The sequence below is a fragment of the Rhynchophorus ferrugineus genome, unplaced genomic scaffold, assembly GCF_030347505.1.
Source record: "Rhynchophorus ferrugineus isolate W39M unplaced genomic scaffold, kcgeb_rfMv2 rfM7, whole genome shotgun sequence".
NCBI lineage: Eukaryota > Metazoa > Arthropoda > Insecta > Coleoptera > Curculionidae > Rhynchophorus > Rhynchophorus ferrugineus.
Genome location: NW_027472586.1, coordinates 11590754 through 11610641, shown reverse-complemented (window position 1 = coordinate 11610641; position 19888 = coordinate 11590754). Strand labels below are relative to the sequence as shown.

General features: G+C 37.4%; 3 protein-coding genes across 12 annotated transcripts; 2 read left to right on the top strand and 1 right to left on the bottom strand.

Moving 5' to 3' along the window:
* Positions 1–861: 861 nt before the first annotated feature.
* Positions 862–13645, bottom strand: rictor (rapamycin-insensitive companion of Tor). Of its 8 annotated transcripts, none has more exons than XR_013006513.1 (26): positions 13139–13645; positions 13035–13082; positions 12271–12430; positions 12080–12211; positions 11827–12017; positions 11548–11770; positions 11335–11488; positions 9526–9670; positions 9302–9466; positions 9101–9242; positions 8904–9042; positions 8748–8849; positions 8491–8688; positions 8241–8437; positions 7945–8184; positions 6613–6787; positions 6293–6556; positions 5967–6235; positions 5683–5909; positions 4101–4326; positions 3862–3983; positions 3638–3806; positions 3405–3576; positions 2420–2531; positions 2162–2336; positions 862–2109 (listed from the first exon to the last, which is right to left on the bottom strand). XR_013006513.1 is itself a non-coding variant. In XM_076409593.1 (25 exons), the coding sequence occupies exons 1-25, from the start codon at positions 13206–13208 to the stop codon at positions 1712–1714; spliced, it is 4503 nt and encodes a 1500-aa protein (XP_076265708.1). In that variant the 5' UTR covers positions 13209–13645; the 3' UTR covers positions 862–1711. The 8 variants fall into 8 exon arrangements, 5 of the variants coding, with proteins under 5 accessions (XP_076265708.1, XP_076265710.1, XP_076265709.1 ...); XR_013006515.1 differs by having other exon boundaries at positions 1722–2109; positions 3862–3968; XM_076409593.1 differs by lacking the exon at positions 2420–2531.
* Positions 13646–14145: 500 nt separating this feature from the next.
* On the top strand, positions 14146–15961 carry LOC143199649 (E3 ubiquitin-protein ligase RNF185). Of its 3 annotated transcripts, none has more exons than XM_076409607.1 (4): positions 14146–14290; positions 14700–14863; positions 14945–15141; positions 15202–15961. In XM_076409607.1, exons 2-4 carry the CDS (start codon positions 14703–14705, stop codon positions 15405–15407), a joined length of 564 nt encoding a protein of 187 aa, XP_076265722.1. In that variant the 5' UTR covers positions 14146–14290; positions 14700–14702; the 3' UTR covers positions 15408–15961. The 3 variants fall into 3 exon arrangements, with proteins under 3 accessions (XP_076265722.1, XP_076265721.1, XP_076265723.1); XM_076409606.1 differs by lacking the exon at positions 14146–14290 and adding an exon at positions 14353–14527; XM_076409608.1 differs by lacking the exon at positions 14146–14290 and adding an exon at positions 14541–14620 and having other exon boundaries at positions 14670–14863.
* A 292-nt stretch (positions 15962–16253) lies between these two features.
* Positions 16254–19053, top strand: LOC143199646 (dihydrolipoyl dehydrogenase, mitochondrial). The gene is made up of 10 exons (XM_076409604.1): positions 16254–16441; positions 16771–16917; positions 16979–17117; positions 17178–17294; positions 17355–17482; positions 17544–17645; positions 17709–17933; positions 17990–18317; positions 18376–18551; positions 18610–19053. Exons 1-10 carry the CDS (start codon positions 16400–16402, stop codon positions 18724–18726), a joined length of 1521 nt encoding a protein of 506 aa, XP_076265719.1. The 5' UTR covers positions 16254–16399; the 3' UTR covers positions 18727–19053.
* Positions 19054–19888: the final 835 nt, after the last annotated feature.

Sequence of the window (19888 nt, the reverse complement as noted above, 5' to 3'; positions counted from 1 at the left end):
TTGTGGGTAGTTTCATTTTGTTCATAAACAAATTCATTAGATACAGTTTTGGGCTTTTTTTTAATATCTGCAAATTGAATAACGTTTGGTTCTCATAAAAATCCCCATGGAATAATGATACTTCACCGGGTGATCATACTCTTTAAATAATATTTAATGAAACTCGATGATATTGCAAAATTGTTGTCCCATATGAAACCAGAAAAGTCAAATGTGTGCTTGAATACTGGGTGGTAATATCAGGATTTTTAACGACAACGAAAGATTAACCATCAGTTAGTTCTTTTTATTATTCTTGTACAATCAATCGAGAGTAAATTAGAGTAAAAGATTACTGACTAATAGTTCACCAGTTAAAAGAACAGCTGAATCGTTGTTATCCTACGAAAAAATAAAACACTGAATCAAACTGCCCATAGTTTAATTTTGTTTATAAACAAATTCATTAGATACAGTTTCGGTTTTTTAATGTCGATGAATTGACTCGTCATCTCCAAGTTCAATAACGCTTGGTTCTCATCAAACGCCCATTGAAATAACTATTGATCATCGGGTGACTGTACTCTTTAAATTATGTTTAATCAGGCTCGATGATACTGCAAAAATGTGGTCTCATATGAAACCAGAAACGTTAACTTGGCTTCTAATTATCGAACATTGAACTCTTAATTCGTGTTTCATCAATACATATTCCGGCTCCGTAGCAGTGTCGCGAGCTCGAATCCCGCAGGGCATGGATGTACTTTATGTTTGGAATTATAAATGTAAATGCTTTTGGAAAGATGTCTTTTGGGATAGGTTTAAGTCGGGAATTATGGTTCGAAGCCGTTGTCGGTAAAAAATGAAAAATAAAACACCGAATCAAATTATGGTGATTTTTATTTTACTTCATTTATAAACAAATTCCTCAAAAAAATCAATAATGGAACGTATGATTACATTTGCCCTATCATCGGGTAAAATTTCGATTGAATAATTACAACGTTAATATGCTCGAGGATCAAATCCATCGATACAACTTTAACAGTTTCCATCCGTCCGTCCGTCCAAATCCAGTAACATCAAAAAATCTGAAATCGAATTTTCCACCCTGTTTCAACTAAAATCCGGTCGAAAGATCATCTCGACCACTTTACAACAAATCGATGAGGTAGATTGCGTGTGTCTTGTGGTGTCCGCCGCGCATCGGACTCATTCCCGCGCCCCCCGAAGAGTGCTCCATCAACTTCGATAATACTGTGAATGTATAACGATAAAAAAACAATAGACGATCGACAGTTCCCGTACATTTAATTCAGTTTATATCTAACACAAGAACAATTTAGATAGACTTAATAGATTTTTTCTTAAAGTTACTTGAAAATTCAGATACTGAAAGAATACGTTCTAGGTTGCACAAAACATGAACCACCCAGCCTACTTCGACCGTAAAATAATCTTCTTTAGTAATTTGAGGGGCGGGAACTTAGTGATTACTAATTAATTAAATCATGATTCCGGATCCATCGCTTTGACGATTTCAACACTCCCACACCAACGATAAGCGATGAAATGCATGTTTGCGTATCTTTCTGCAATTACGCCTGAACTATTAACATTTAAGGTCGATTGAAAAAGAGATTTCTCATTCTCCGAATAAAATTTGACTATTCACCAATGGCGTTCCCGAGACAAGCCGTGAGGCCCTCTCGCTGTCGAAACACTAGGCGTATCAGTTCGTGTTTTTGCGCGTCCTTATCGGGAACTTATTCTCTGCACTGATCAGCTTCAGGGAATCCAACGTCTTGAACTCCATGAGGTTGACGACGATATCACCGGTGCTCTTCCTACCGCTCGATTTCTGTTTGGGGTCGATGCCCAATATCTTGCGGGGACCGTCGAGCAGCCTGTCGTAGCTGACGTCCAGGAACAGCTCGTGCAGCATGCGCCGCGTCATCAGCGCGTAGTTCGACTCGCCAAACAGCTTGCATACCTCCGAGTACACGCACACGTCCTTGAAGGCCCTCGCGTCCCTCTGCTTGAGTCGCAGCAGTTGGGTCTTGAACGGCTTGTTCAAGACGGGGTTGGAGAGTCGTTCGGTTATTTTTAAGATTTCCGTCTTGATGGGGTCTGAAAAGGACGATCGTGATTTATGGGAATCAATTTATATCGGGCTGATTACCGTTCCCGAAGTCTGACACGACGGGGCTAAGTTGCAGTTGGCTACAGTACAGGCAACTCTTCTTGCAGTGCTTCCATACTTTGATGGAGCTCTTGGAATCTTGGTCCTGCAACTTCGGCTCCATGGTTACGCGAGGTGATTCTTCCTGGAGTACAGTCTTGTTTGCACAATATACCTATAAAGGAGCAATTATTATTGGGGGTGTGTTAAGAAATTAAATCTTTAAAAAAATGGTATTTCAGTTTGGAAGTACATTACGCTAGACCAATGGTTCCCAACCACAGATACCAAAATATGGTCCTCGAATAAGCTTACACGGTCATATTTGTCTGACCGTCGGCTAGAATTCTTCGAAGGAAAATTGGAGAACCTGAAAAAATGAAACTCGGGTCTAGTGGTACGAGATCTGCAACATCGGAAAAATCATGTCGTTTGACATTTCTAAACTTGTAAAATCATGTTTAATCAAAGCCGCCGAAGAAGTTTTGAGATTAGAGGTCAACAAAAAAAACTAGATCTATCCAGTAACACGGTCAAAGCTCGAATTGAACTTATGCCAAATGATACAGAGGAGCAAGTTGTTTCAAGAGTCAAAAAGTTGCCATTTCTCGCTTTGCAGTGTGATGAATCGACCGACATTTCGAATTGTTGTCAACTACTTGTTTAATTACCGTTTCTAGTTACTTTCCTTTATTATTAACAAGGTATTGTTCATTATTCAATCACGCCTCACGTCTAGGTGAAGATGAGCGATATATGGAACCATAAGAACCTACATGAGGTTCGCCAGGTGAATATACATCTACAAAATATTTTCTTATTTTAAACGGAACGTATCATTCGTCCGCACTTTTTCGAAAAGACGCTAGTAAGGTTATCATTATGATATTGACTTTATCAAACAGCCCTGAACAACATACATCCAACTCCAACTTCGGAAATACAAAAGTTAGATACGTGTACTTTTTCACGCAAAATTCACTTGATGACCAGGGGGAGAAATCACAAAACAAAATTTCAATAATCTGCTTCAAAAACCTTAAGTTTTTAATATCGATATTTTACTAATTACTAAGTAAAAAAGTTCGATACTCTCATTTACAACTAACGATACTTCGTTGAAAAAATATCGATATTTTGTTCGGCATACCTAAATTGAACCACAAAATAAACTAAGATTTAAAGGCAAATAACTTAATGATTACATTTCTTGCATAGGTGACAGTTTATGTGAACAACTTACATCTATATCATCTGGATACATCTCATTCACCGATTTAGGCAAGCATATGCCCATGTAGACCGTATCTCTAGGCTTGTAATTTTTGGATGGTTCATAGACCGGCTCGAACATATCCATGCGTAAACTCGTGTAATGTATGGTCGTGCTGGGCTCCACGGGTTGGTATTGATTACTAGAAAAACATAAAATCATAAAACTCACGAAGACAGCGCCAGGATCATGATCAAACTCACTATTCCGGAGGCGGTCTGAACAGATAGTCGTCTTTCTCCGTCCTGTAGAAATTCAGATGATCCCTACGCCTAATGTATCTGATCATCTGATAGCCTATCATGTTCTGGAGATTGAGCTCGTTGGATGTGCTGCCGGTGAAGGAGGAGGTGGAGGCTTCGGAACCGGCACCTATAGAAAGAGTTTTGGCTGTATCAGTGTTCGGCTTCGAGCCGGAGCTACTCACTATTCGAGGAGACACGATTCGAGTATCGCTTAACGTGCGGAGGTAGTTTCAATAGGCTTAGGCTAGCCGAGCTGGGAATGGGACTGAGAGTTTGCAAGTAATTGGCTCTGAAATTGAGGAAACTGCACTTCACTATGGATGTACCCCCTCCGAAGCGTTCGCGGCATCATACATTTGAGGTAACATCACAGTATAAGCACGAAAAATACGCTGTCATAGTAATCGGTTAGTTAACTCACCCTCCCCCTTGCTTATTTGGTAGGGAATCGCAGGAACTAACACCGGAGGTAGTGCTTTCAGTCATCGAAGTGTTCCTCTGCCTGACGGGAACCTCGTAGGGTATTCGATTGTCATCGAGTCCGTTGCTGGTATCGAATGTTTTGGATTCGGACAACGATCGAACGTGAAATACTTCGGTTGGGGTTCGGCTTGCTGGTAAAGTCCGCTGTCTCAGTTTACGCATATCTGCAATGTTATTAGTTTCATTTACACAGTCATGGGTCCGTGATATGCGTGACTATTCCTATTCTAGTATTCACTCTGTTCAAAAACTCGGCCTGTTAAGCACTGAACAGTGTTCTGTTCAGAAACTGTTCTAGTTTGAGGATTCTTTTTGAACTGCTTTGGAATTTCGTCTTTATGATTTTCGGTATTGTTACTTTTAGCTTTATTTTTTCCTACTAACGATTGCGCTAATTCAAACTTAAATCGAAGGATCTTTTTAAAGTTAATACTATTGAAATTGAAAATAATATTACTTACTTGCAATATACATAAGTACGAAATGTGTACAAATTATAATGATTTGAAGAAATGTGCAGTGAAAGTCCACAAAGACTTTTAAGTTATGCTGATGCTGCTCCATCATATCCCAATTGCTGGTTTTGGCTTCGACGAATTAAAAGTGATGATTTTGATGTCGATGATAAGAAACGGCTTGGAGGACCAAACAAGTTCGAAGACAATGAACTAATTGGAGGAAAACCCATGGGATGGTTCAGGAGAAACATCGGTACCAAGGTGGAACATTCATGACCATAAAGTCTAACTGTGAATATCGCGGGATGCAGCAGCAGGAAAAATGAAACTGTTCCTGTATATATCTACTATCGCCGCCAATTGAACAAATTGAACGGCGTATTGTTGAAAAAAATGAACAATACCAAGTACGAGATCCAAACTCATTCTCAGCCACACGATTATAATCGTTGTTTTATTTAATAATACAACAATTATAATCGTGTGGCTTATAATAGTTTATCTAGATAACTGTTAAAATAATTAAATAAATAGTTTTGTCAAATAACAAAAAATGTCTCCGTCCAGTAAAAACTGGGTTTACTGGTTTCTATGTTATATTTTTGAATTATATTCCCTTCGAGAGCGTTGAATCTTCAGCTAACACAGAATCCGAGGTTGTATTTGGTTGTCGGTTTGTCCTCATCGAAAGTTTTAAAGTCGCATATTTTGGGAAATACTTAATTACTGTAACAGTACATAGAGCACTCTAGATATAAAGGTAGCGTCATTCCTTTACATGGTCAAAAGTTATGGCATTTTTTTTGCTTCCTTAATCTTGATAAGTGATCGAGAGAGAGAGAGAGAGAGAGAGAGAGAGAGAAACAATTGATCAAGAAATGTGTGGTATCTACGTTAAAACTGATCAATAGAAAAGGCATTCATTACTACAATGCTATCTTAACGGTCTAAAGTTGTCGTCCAAAGAGACCAAGCAGTGGAAGAGAAAATAAACCGAATTACCTTTTCCTCAACCTGTTATTAGTTTTCCAAGTTATAATGTTGTGAAATTAAATTACATACTTGGCAATAGGAACGGTGATAACAATTGTTCGATTAACGCTTTGTTTTCTTCGACCAAGGTAGCATCGTCATCGTCCTGCGACTCGCCATTGGTGTCCTTATCGCCGGTGGTGGCTTTATCGCTGTTGGCGTTGATGGGATTGTCGGGCTCGTGTAGAGAAGCGGCGAAATACGACAGGAAGAAAGCGTCTAGGAGCTCCTCCTGTATTACCGGCCACTGATCATGCCTGTTATCATGGGGATCAACAAGTTTATTTGTTAAAAGTCACACATCATGTACCCACCTGTTATGACGTGTAGCCAGCCAGCCACTAAAGCTTAGTTCATCGGCTCCCGCCGACGTGGTCGCTACCAGCCCCAGTCCGTAATACGCCGTGCTCCTTATCGCGTACACCGGACTCTGGTTCACCAGCTTGACCAGGTTATCGACGAAACCGAGCCGGCTGAGGAACTCAATGCCACGGTTGGACGTACTCATGTGACTGGAGGCCCAGATCGCGGCCTTCAGCTTCAGTATCTCATCATCCGAGTTACAGCTTCCTTTTTGAACTAACTATTTAACAGGAGCATTCGTTAGATAAACGATTAAAGAAAGCAATACCGTCCTTACCTCCACGAAGGTATTGATGGCTCCGTTGTTAGTCAACAACTTAAAACCTTCCTCGTGTCCGTTAAGCTGTCCGTAAAGGTGCTGAGGCAGGAACACGTCCTTCTTGCCGCTGTTCCGCGCCCCAAAAGCGCTCGATACTCTCTTGTCGTACTTACCGTCCTCGTTTCTCTGGTGCAAGGTAAGCGAGTCGGATATTTCACCCTCAACTACTTTAACATAACGGAAGTTCATGTATGTGTCCCACTTGTTTATTATCTCCACAACCTAGTCGATAAACACGAATAAGTATTTAAAATAACGATCCGAAATAATTATCCAACCTTGTCCCTTCCGAATTTCTTAAAGCCTTTCTCGGTGGACAGTATCCTGATTTGCAGCAACTCTCCCTTCTCGCCTAGCTCGCTCAAGTTCGGATTTAAGTCGGTGAGGGCCTCCAAGCAGTCGGGAAGCTCGCACGCCTCGTGAAGCGTGGATAACGCCGATAAACTCACTTTCCTACACAATGAAAAATGATATTAGTGCATGAAAATGTAACCCAGCTTTTTCAAATTTCGTTTTATTGAAATTATGTAGGATAAAATACAAAAATTGTGTTATTAAAATAGCTTACTTTGTTTGGTTTCAAGTTACATATATACTAGGTTGTTCAATAAGAAAGAGGAGTACAATATGCTTTAACTTATTCTTTAGACTTCTGGCTCTTCTCACGAATGATGATATTTTATTGCCAAGGACTTAATCGGCGATCTAATATACAACATAGCGACTTGAAAAGTTGTTTCACGATTTTGGTCAGCATATAAGAAATAAAAAAGAGCCGATTCCATTGCTAGTACAGTACTCTCGGAGAATTTAAAAGCGACGTAAACTGTGTCAGACACTGTTAAAACTTTGTGGAACTTAAGGATTCCCTTATCTTTCGAACCTATTCGCTTAAAATCAAAGGCCAAGGGAACGAGAGGCAAGGTTACTCGTAAGTTAGTTTATTGACATTTAATTAAATTAAAAGTTAATGTTAGAAATATAACGTCTAATGTTTTTCCACTGACTTCTAAGAGCCCATATACTAAATCATATTTAAATAAGATTTGATCAATTTTTATTAATATATCAATGAAAAACCATGCCTATATAATTAATACATGGCATCACTGTCGGCTGCAATCTTTAAAAAAATAAACAAGCGGCCATATGAATATAATATAAAGGGTGCTAAAAAGAAAGTAGCAGTAACTTAGATTCGGTCAAAGAAGTAGTTCAAAAGCAGGTGTTAAGCTCAACTCTATTTCTTACATCTCAAAAACGTCTTTCGATGAGTACTTTGTATAGAAAATAATTTATTAAATGTATTGACATTTTAAGGAATATAGAAAGATAAGTGTGATTTTTAAAAATCTCATTTCATTTCAAGGAATTTATTAACCAACTTGGTATCTTTGTGTTAATTACCATTCAGTTAAATTTGCTTTACAACTAAAAACCTGGAAGATGTGCTTTACCATCAGAAAGACATTAAGGTGTGATAAAAAATTGATTAAATATGATAATCAATACAAAAAATATTAATCTGGAAAAGACAGCTTACCGAGCTTATGATATAATCGTTAAAAACGCGGATTATTATTTAACACTTCCAATAAATAGATAAATACCTGGATTCATCTTCTAAACGTTTCACCAACAATCGTATGGCCCAGCTGGCAAAACCGGGACTCTTGACTCGTAGAAGCACTAGCATAAACTGCGTAGCGTACAAACGAGAACTCTCCACTTCGCAATTGAGCACCGCCTCCAGGATATCCCTGGACGGGCCCGAACTGGCGTAATCCAGACTTGAGATGATCAGCTTGACGTACGAATCGTGCCGCGTAGTGGTCGCCAATTTCTTTAACCTGCCGATCAGAATTACGATAATAGATCATTCTCACATCAGTTAATTGATGCATACATGGAGAACATATCAATGTTGTTCAGTATCCACAGTCCCGATTCGCTTCTCGAAAACTGGCCGATGAACAGGAAATAGCTCTGACAGTGGGTGTTGACCATATGCGCCGGGCTAAACAGACAATCGTGCACGCTCCTGCTGTTCGTTATGGCCTGTATCTGTACCTGGATGTCTTTGAACAGATCGAGTACCATGCACTGAAAACGCAATTATCATTAGAATTATCCCCAAAGGGTATACCATGACCTACTTGGAATTCAGGCTGTTTTAACTCGACCAAATAGTTAATCAGGTCAATGCCGCTGCTGGTCAGGTCAAAGGAATCGGCGGGAGTGGTGCCCAAGTCCATGTGCGAGTACTTATTCTGCGAGGGAGTGTAGAATTCCAATAATCTCTTCACGAATACTTTATGAGATGATTCGGTTAGGTCCAGTCTCACTTTATTCGCCTACAAAACAACCAAAGTATCATCACCAACCCTCCAGGCAACTTTTCCGAATCATTTACTTTCAGTATCACTTTAATGAGATCCCAATTCCAACTCAGAGCGTCGTTACTCGCCAACACGCCGGTCTCTTTAACAATATCATCGCCATCCTTTAGTACCGACTAAAAAAAGCATGAAAATAAACAAAAACGACTACCAACTGGTCAATTCCTCACCTTCACCTGGTTCAGTTTCGATTTGAAGCCTTTGTGTCGCGAATTACGTTGGTGTCGGTTCTTCGACCTCTTACTGTTGCTGTTCCTCATTATGTAATCCAGGTGCACACTATAAGAGGCCGGTCTCCGTTTCATCAACCTAAAAGAAATTCGAGGACGAACTGGAGTTTAGAACGATCTCGCGCGATATATCTCACTTGTGTAACTGCAATAGGGCCGTGAGTGCGTCCATAGCCTGGGGTTTGTTTTTGCTGGCATGATCCAAGAGCGTCGGTAAGGAAGGTGACAGGTTCGAACATCCAGGAGGTAGTAATAGTTGAATTAATCTCAACAATTCCGCTTGGGAGAAATATTATCTGTTAGTTAAGGGTATTTATGCCCCGAGTCAGAGGAATTACCTAACAATATGGTGGCTCTGACGCTTATGAACGTATCGCTGCTGATAATAACTTCGGTTAAAGCTTCTAACAAGCCGCATTCTAAGAATGTCTGCAATAATAGAGCTAGATGCATTTCGATTGGTGATGGCGTGGTCTGAGCTAGATGGGGCAAGACTGCGCGTCCTACGGGTTAAAGAAAAGGGAAGATAATAACGTACACGTCCATAGAATTCTTCACGTACCCTCAGCAGCGACAAATCCTTCTTTTAATCTCCAGGATGACTGGGCTTCACAGGGATCAATAGCGCTAAGGGCGACAGATAACTCGTCGGACCATTCGGGTTGAGGTAGACCCAACAAATCATACAAAAGATCTAATACTGCTTTCTATATCAACAAATATCATATTCATAACGAGCTAATGGAAGATGATGATCATTATAGTATTTAAAGACATTACTGTAGACGTTTCTACATAGTTATTTAATAGAATCGATGCATCAGTCCCACACCATGAAGTAGTTCTGCACTATTTCAAACAGCCACTTTTTGCTTTGACGCACATTAAGTAATCATAACTAAAAAAATTGATATTTTAATAACCACGTGTGTGACGGCAAGTACTTAATCCTCTTAAGTATTTATATCAGTTGTTATAGACAACTATTATGCTGTCAATTGATAAACTAGCGGTTGCTGATAGAAAACCAGCTTTTATAGGTTTTGGGCACTTACTGTATTTTGAATTCTTAATGTCGACTTCCCGTGATCGATCATTACGTGAAGTCTAAAATTATTCTTGCGCGAAAGACGAATAAGTAAAGGAAAAATTTTTATATATCGCAGAAAATAGCTCAAACACCAACGGACGGAATAATTATTCTCCATTAAAAGTATTCAATTCTCTACTGGTCTCCTATTGGCACAATACCTCGTTTATTGCTGATGCAGTATGGTTAAACTTAGCATACTGCTTATGAGCAACGTTCGCATATGATCAGATAAACAAAAAGATTAAAGACTATAAACACATATATTCAATGCCTGTTTGAGACTGAAGCATGTTCCAGAATGTCTTAAAGTTACTCAAATAATTATGCTTAAAAAGCTTGACAAACCGGCAGAACAAGTTGACCTATTTCGCTGCTACCTGCGATATCAAAATTATTTGAGGAACTGGTGTTAAAACGTATTAACCCATTTATAGAAATATCAGATTGCCAGTTTGGATTTCGAAATCACCACTCGACAATCGACCAAGTGTCTAAGGCTGTAGAAAAAGTACAAGTAGCGGTAAAGAAGATCTACAAATGGACTAGACACTGGAAAGAGAAAAGAAAAAAACCTAATTATATCACTTGACGGATGCCCGATCCCTCAAGCAAAATCAGCTAAATACCTGGACACACATCTCGATGACAGGTTAAATCGGAAACATCATGTTAGACAAAAAGCAGATTAGATTAGACTCAAAATCAATGAACTGTACTGGTTAGTCAGAAGATAGTCTCAAGTTGACCTGAAATTAAAGATCAACCAATTTGGCCTATGGGGTGTAAATACTGAACTGTGGAAGCAATTCAGCTACTGGACAACACGCAGAAAATTAGAAGATTGAAGCGAACCAAACCACACGAACTTGTTTACTGCATAAGTGTATTCTTAACTTTAGTTTTATTTTCATTTGGGAAATACATAATGGTGTATTTATCCTGTACTCGCCTTGCTTGTCCATTAATACAAGCACAACAGAATAGTAGCAATAAATTAATTTCCAAATTAAGATTATTCTAAGCATATCTAATTCAAGATGTAATTACTGAACGATGAAAATCCGAAGAATAAACTATTTGATTCTAGAGTAAATGACTAGGAGGTATTTTTATTATAGGTGCGAAATACATGATCAAATTCTATTTCAAAATGTCTCTGAAACGGTTTGTACTGGTGCACCAACCCTACGTTGTATATCCTTGTTAAAAAATATTCGCTTTCATAAAGCTATTCGGTAGCCTGCGATTTAGCATAATTTCACAAGCTGTTTAACTTACCCTAACTTCCAATTGATTCAGATACAATATCTCGATGATAGCTCGGAATCCCCCCTGGTCCCGCGGATTGCAAAAGTGTAAAACACCCGGCCAACTTCGCAAGATCGTCAACAAAGCCAACCTGCTACAGTTCAACCGCATTTCCCTCTCGTCCCTGCAACCAAATCCTAGCTCAAGACCTATCATCATAAAACAGGAAGAGTGCGCGAATACCTCGTCTTGTCCTTCCACCCGTGCTTATAGTGAAAGTCGCAAAACGGAGCGGCAATACTGTGAAGGTCTATGGCGGCCCGCTTCCGCGTGTGCGGCCTGTCGAGCAGCAAGAGCAACAAGCCGCAGAGAGATTCCGCAATGGTAGGTATCTGACAATCAATCAGGTTTCGAGTTATGGCGGCGACTCCGCCGGATTCGATGAAAAGGGTTGTGTTTAATAGGCCTACGAAAACGGGAGTATGATTACGAAGTTGATAGATAAATACGCGATGTTCCTACCGATTTCCGACAGCGTGGCCAATGAAATCCGCAACATACGGTCTTTCGACTCCGTACCCTCATTCGCCAAAGATACCAGGCTCCTCACCATGCAAATATCGAAATGGTCTGGAGCTAGGGTTAGCAACTTTCTAGTTAATTTCATAGCCTCCACTCTCTCTACATCATTTTTTTGTACTAGATCAAGGGATCTATAACAACCATCATGTTATTGCAATATGTCGTATGTATTTTCAAAGTATAAAACAGTTACCTGATAATAAGAAAAGGAATTAAAATACTATTAATATATATAACATCATCCTCTGTCTTAACTGTATGTCGTATACACCTCAGCCCAGCTGACCTTATTATAGTAGATTCATGTACTAAAGAAACTCTTAGGCTAACATACAAATGATAGTGGTCAGTTAACATTAGACAATCTATTCCATCAATACCTACCAACACAAAATATCCCTCCTGTTAAAATTAATGTCGACTGAATTTTTCTCATAATGCCACAACAATTTCACTAAAGTATTCAAGTACATGAGGTGAATTTTCTCCTCAGTGTCCTCATCAAATAATTTACTTAATATATTTTTCAAACATTCTTGGGTATCTAAAAGGAAGAATAATTATGACAAGGTAAATTGAATAACATCATTAAGAATCTATGACTCATAACAAACAAATAGCTTAATGTTACCATAAAAGCCAGTGTTGCTTATTAACTGTTATTTCTTTGCAAAACATTTCTCAGAAGCTCTCATTCTGATACTACCCAACAAATATCTAATAATAGTGATTGACAATAAAAATATACAGATAATATATAAACAAATATAATATTAGGAGTATTAGCAAAATATTTATTAATTGAATCAGATACAAAAAATAATAGTAAACATCTACCAAATGTCTGTGTTTATGCGGTTCACAAAACATGTAAATAAATATTTGAGATAAATGAATAATTTTTTTATCTGCCTTAGTTGTACACTTTTTTATAAGACTTTATGCTTTCTAGTACTTTCATGATTCATATAAAGCATATATTTTAAGAGAAAACTGAGATGGAAAAATATGTTTTGAGTAACCCTGAAATTGTTTACTTGTTTGTGTCCTAATTTTACCCACGCGTTTTCGCGTGCCATATCTATATTTAGTGCCAATACATTTAAAAAGCAAAGAAAATATAAATTAGTCACGCGTATTTCACTCACCTTGCTTTAGGCAATCGCCAAACAAGTCTTCCTCCTTGTTCTTTAGACCTGAAATGAACTAGTTAGGTATCCTTGGGGATTTATTACCAAACATCGCCACTTACTCGTTCTAATATTATACCTACGACCCGGCCAAGCTATTTGCTTGCGAAGCATCCAACTTGATAGGGCCATTATGGAAAATGTTGTTTCCTTAAGTTTTTTTTACACTCTAATCGAGTTCAATGGCATATTTACTAGATACACTTTACGCTTCCGCAACATTATACGCACCTAACGTAACATGCACAAATTATTCCCGCAATGTCTCACATACTTCGCGTAACTAATAATCATTTTTGAACGAGCCTCTCGTCGCAAAACTCGACACAATTGTCGTGGTTCGATAAAATACAAACACCGTTTAGGTTAAGCAGCTGTCACTTTTTGTTATAAGAACGTTAGGCAACTAATTGCGCTCACTTATTACTCAATCTTCAATAAATATTAGGTTTTATTTGTTTAATACGGTATTTAATTTACATTACAATAAAAAGTTTAATTTAGAAAAACAGAAAATACGCTGGAACATTCCAATATGGCTGTTTATTTACGTTTTACTTTTTTGGGCTGTCTTGAACGGTATTAGCGATGAAAACCATCGAATAAACACGGCCGAAACATTTAATATTCGATAGTCAAAAATTAGTCAAATGAAAATAGTAATTAATAAATTTTAAGAATAATAATTAAAAACGAACTGAAAAACATTTCTAACATTTTTTTAAATAATGCTAACTCTAATTCTATTTACTCTAATTCAAGAATAATTATAAAAATAGATATAGTAGGAGAAGCTATTACTTTAATGTTTACTATAATATAGAGAAAACATTAAATAATACATTAACTTCAAAAGATTCCTTTATAAGCTCACGGGAGACCTGAAAACTCTAGAAATCATTAACTACAAAGCTAGTAACAAATGAAAACATTGAAAGGGATGCATTCGATAGCTGAAATTATTCATTCAATATTCCATTTCATTCGATATTTTCCAACACTAATCGGTCTTAATGCGCCCTCTAGCAAGACAAGAAGTAAACTATTATTCAAAGCGTTTTCATATACAGGGAAATTAAAATTTTTAATTACGGACTTAGATAAATAATTACTCTTTGAATACCGTATACAAGACGCATAATGCAGTTTTATACGTATTTGTAATTATATGAGTTAAGCTGTTTTATTTTGAATAGTTACACATAAATAAAAATGTAAGTGTTTAAGAGTTATGTAGAACATCTGATTTTTCTTATTATTGACTATATTGACAGAAGTGTATGAATAAATGACATGCGGGTCTATTCAGTCACCTGATTTTTGTCTGAAACGTTATATTCTATAGAAAATTACTGTGTAGTGTTTTTAAATAAACCGCTACTATCGATTTTGTGCAATAGTTACCTACAAAGGCGGTTTTTTATTCAAAGGACACGTCAGTTTCACATAAGGTATATAGGCGGGTAGTGAAAATATAAATACTAAATATATAAATCCAAAATTAAAACAAACTTGTCTTATCAATATTTACGTTGTTTTGCACGGTAACATGATAATCATTGAATGTTAATTGTGCGCTTATTATTCTGTTAGATACGTAATATAGGTTTGCCGTTTTATTAGATTATGGCTAGCGCATCGGAGGATGTCGAAACTACACGGGGTGATGGGGGTGAATCTCCAAACACCAAAGATGATGAGAAAAAAGAGGAAAGCTTGCTAGAGTGCAACATATGTCTAGATACGGCAAAAGATGCGGTCGTGAGTCTTTGCGGTCATTTATTTTGGTGAGTAAACAAGTCGCATTTGGTATAAAGTTCAAATAGAATTACGAAAATTGGTCACTTAACAGCAGATATTTCTCTTAGTTGGCCCTGTTTACATCAGTGGTTGGAGACAAGACCAAACCATCAGGTATGTCCAGTGTGTAAGGCAGCAATAAGCAAAGAAAAAGTTGTACCCCTTTATGGTAGAGGCAGCACCAAGCAGGAAGATCCCAGAGATAAAGTGCCCCCTAGACCTGCGGGACAGAGAACCGAACCTGAACCTGGTAACAATTTTTCAGGTAATTTAATTATGTTGAAGCATTTTTAATGAGTTCTAAATTTGCTCGATTTCTGAATAGGTTTTGGTTTTGGAGATAGTGGATTTCACATGTCATTTGGCATTGGTGCTTTCCCGTTCGGTTTCTTCACATCCACTTTCAACATAGGAGAACCCCGGCCAAATGTAGGCCCCCATGGCAGCCCTCAATATATGGAGGAACAGTTTCTGTCAAAAGTATTTTTATGGTTGGCCCTATTGTTTATAGCCTGGTTATTGTATGCCTAGTATCAGCTGTTGGATGAATTTTGAATTGGGTTACTTTTGTTCATAGTGGAAAATGCGGTGGAGTTTTGGAGTTGGAAAAAAAAATTGTGTCATGGAAAATTAATATTTTCAGGCTATATTTGTTATTTATATATGATTAGTTGAGTTCATCAATGGGGGTATTAAGGGGTATTTTCTTATTGATTTAGTTACTTAACGTGGAAACCAGAGTTTGATCCTTCACCTTTCGAACATTCCATGTATTAAAATTCAATTAGATACTTTAAAAATGTATTACATATATAACAGTCATATTGCTCAGCAACCATACAGAGTGATTAACTCAATTGGTTGAAATTGAACACTAGTCGTTACAGAATTAGATTTAGGAGAGTTTTATAAGTGCAGATAATGGTTGGGTGGATCACTCTGTGTTGGAATTAAGGCTTATGTAATTTTTGGCTAGATGTATAACTCAGATCTGTTGTAACTAATCTATGTGCTAAGAAATAAGTATCTTATCAAATATATAGATGTACAGGAAATATATAATATATTTGTTTTACGTAAGCGGATTCTACCTACTTTCGATTTTGTCCTAACACACTTTTAAATAAATCTAAATCCTAACAACTTTTACCTTTTATGAAAATTGAATCATAAATTTATAGCTTTCAAATAACTAATATCTATAGAAATTAGATTGCAAAATCACGCGGCGTAACATCGGTGATTTGCAAAAATTGAAAAAAGAAATTTTTTAATCCCACTGTCCGGCAACCAATTAAACAAACATGACGTCCGTTATCTCCCTCTAGATTAAATTCTATAAGCATCCCTCCAACGCTGAATATCACGTGTTTGGCTGTTGACAGACGTCACCTTCCAACTGTCATTCTTTCGTCCTTCACAGTCTTGTCAAAAATTCATCGAAATTTCCATACTTGTGTCCCCAACATTAAGCCGAAGATATATTAGTTCGTAGATCTGTATTTGAGTTTTGGTTCGGCACAATGCAGGCGCAAGTATGGACTACCATGGCTAACACCCTAAGGGTACGTGTTATTGAATATTTAGTTCACATCCTTAGAAAAACAGTGATTTACGTAATCTAACCCCAGAAATTCGGCTCGTCAAAAATGTTAAAAATAGTTTTTTGAATGAATTACATACATAATGTAAATGAAATTGATCTAGGACGAGACTAATTGCAATTTGTATTATATTTGTCTCAAAAATAGTCGGTGTTGATAAAAATATAAATGCTTCAATATCACTTAATGTTATAATCCTTTAATTGTTTCATAAATAATGGGAAAATGAAATAATGCGCACTTAAATAATGTTATGTCTTTTTTTTGTATGCAACTGTTATATTTTATAGCCTTCAGCATTAAGACTTCAACGCAATGCATTGGCAAGTTTATATCAGAGGTATTATTCATCATCAACCGATGCTGATTTAGTAGTAATTGGTTCTGGACCTGGTGGATATGTTGCTGCAATTAAAGCCGCCCAATTGGGGCTTAAGGTTTGTCATATAAATGAAGCGTCAATATTCAGCTGTAATATTTCATATTGGTTATTTTCAGACAGTCTCCATAGAAAAAGAAGCCACATTAGGGGGAACTTGTTTGAATGTTGGTTGTATTCCTTCTAAAGCTTTGCTAAACAATTCACATTATTATCACATGGCACACTCTGGAGATTTAGCCAAGAGAGGAATTGAAAGTAATCAGTATATTAATAAATATATAGTATAATTGGATTATTAATTTGTTATTAATGTAGGTGATAACATAAGATTAAATCTTGAAGCACTTATGAAGCAAAAGACCAATGCAGTATCAGCTTTGACTGGAGGGATAGTGCAGTTGTTTAAAAAAAACAAAGTAAATCTTGTTAAAGGTGGGTGAGATTATCTTCAAAGAGAAAGAGAAAAATAAGTTTTAATCTACTCTCATACAGGGCATGGAAAAATCACTGGTGTTAATCAAGTAACAGCTTTTAAGGAAGATGGTTCAACAGAGGTTGTGAATACAAAAAATATCTTAATAGCTACTGGTTCTGAAGTCACTCCTTTCCCTGGGATTGAGGTAAAATTGATTTATAAAAAGTGTGTTACTGGTAGTTTTATAGTTTTGATTGTTCATTTAGATTGATGAGGAACAAATTGTATCATCTACAGGTGCCTTGTCACTGAAAGAAGTTCCCAAAAGGCTTATTGTTATTGGAGCTGGTGTCATTGGAGTGGAACTGGTGAGTTTTAAAATCCTATTTTTGATGTTTGCAATAATACTTATCCGTTATTATATATATTAGGGTTCAGTGTGGTCCCGATTGGGCTCTGAAGTAACCGCCATCGAGTTCCTACCCTCCATCGGAGGCGTCGGCATCGATCAGGAAGTATCCAAAACATTACAGAAAATCTTAACCAAGCAAGGCTTAAAATTCAAGTTGGGAACCAAGGTCACCGGCGCTTCAAAGTCTGGAGGCGTGGTCAAAGTCAGTGTTCAGGATGTGAAGGATAGCAGTAAGACCGAGGAGGTGCGTGACAGTCAAAAGAATCCCTGACTTCAACTTAATGTTGGTTTTAAATACAGCTTGAATGCGAGGTTCTTCTGGTCTGTGTGGGAAGACGACCCTACACCTACAACCTGGGCTTGGAGGAGATGGGCATTGAGCGTGACCAAAAGGGAAGGATACCTGTGAATTCCGTGTTCCAAACCGTCATTCCAAATATTTACGCTATCGGTGATTGTATCCACGGACCGATGTTGGCCCACAAGGCGGAGGATGAAGGTATCATCTGTGTTGAAGGTATCCTGGGAGGACCAGTCCACATCGACTACAACTGTGTACCATCAGTAATTTATACTCATCCTGAAGTAGGCTGGGTTGGCAGGTCAGAGGAAGACCTTAAGAGTGAAGGTAGGAAATAATTGGAAACGGGCTTTATGAAGACCGTACTCACCCTCGAATTTTCAAGGCGTTGACTACAAGGTTGGCAAATTTCCATTCCTGGCCAACTCCAGAGCCAAAACCAACAACGACACCGACGGTTTCGTCAAAGTTTTGTCGGACAAGGCCACCGATAGAATCTTGGGAACCCACATCATTGGGCCCAGCGCCGGCGAATTGGTCAATGAAGCCGTTTTAGCCCAGGTAAGGAACATATCGTAAGAATTGTCCGGGTGATGCTAACTTATTGATAATTGTGCAGGAATATGGCGCGTCAGCTGAGGACGTGGCCAGAGTATGCCACGCCCACCCCACCTGCGCCGAGGCCCTTAGGGAAGCCAACTTAAGCGCCTACTTCGGCAAACCCATCAACTTCTAATTTCAATCCTCAAAGCAATAATAAAACCCACTTATTTCCAAAAGTATTGAGAAAGGTACCATTTCTCGTTTAACATTTGCTTTAAGTCTTTATTGTTAAGAAATGCTCTGAGAGCTGGCCATATCAATACTGTTGCGAATAAGAATAACCCCACCCCCCTTATCCTCCCCATTTTGTTATCTATTACTATTTTGTATATAAGATTTCTGTTTTTGGATTTTGCACCAGTTTAACTGCGAAATTTTTAGATAATTAATGGATAATTATAATGTACGGCTACCGAAAGTGAACGAGAACGTTTTAAATAAAATAATTTATTTATTAGGAGTTCCTTGTTTCATTCGTCCCCGCTGTTTTGGTTTAACAACCTACATCAAGATCATGTTTACGTTACGGTGATCGCTGGGATATCCTTGACTTGTTTATTAGTATTGATGAGATTTAATTGAGCGAAAAGGAAAATATTTCGAATATTGCGTTAAAAGTTATCACTTCGTATCGTGCTGAGAAGCGTGATTTATAAAAATTATTTTGAGACGATAAAGACAGAAAGATATCATATTGTTTTGTTATTAATGTATATATTCTTCAATATACGTAAACGGTATCATTAAGTACATCTAATGCATCTATTATCTCATTCCTGTTCGAAGTGATTAGAGACTTTTACTAACTCTCTAATGGCTTCGGTATTTTCGATCAGAGTAATAATAAGCGGCGATCTGAAATTTATTAAAACAAGCAGAGCACCAAAACGTTTGCCTATTTATAACCTGTAATTATAATCAATAATTTTTTGAAGAATTTGGACAATCAGATGAATTATGTGCGCTAATTCAGTTACATATTTGAACGTATCAGACAGCATTGTATTTCTTTTTAACCGGAATACAATTAGAAGAAAAATTTACACTCGATATCGTGATGAAGTGAGTTAACTGTTATTTTAAAAATACTTATAGTCCAAGATTCTGTGATCGTCGGACTTTCGTCATCTGGTAAGAGTGGATTTAAAATACAATAAAAATAATTCAATCTTTTAGGTATATGGATTTTACTCTCCTTAACTTATTACATTACAGATTATTATTAGTTTAAAATTATGGTGTTTTATATTCAGTACTAAAATTGTTAATAATACGTCATTCATTGTAATCTTAAA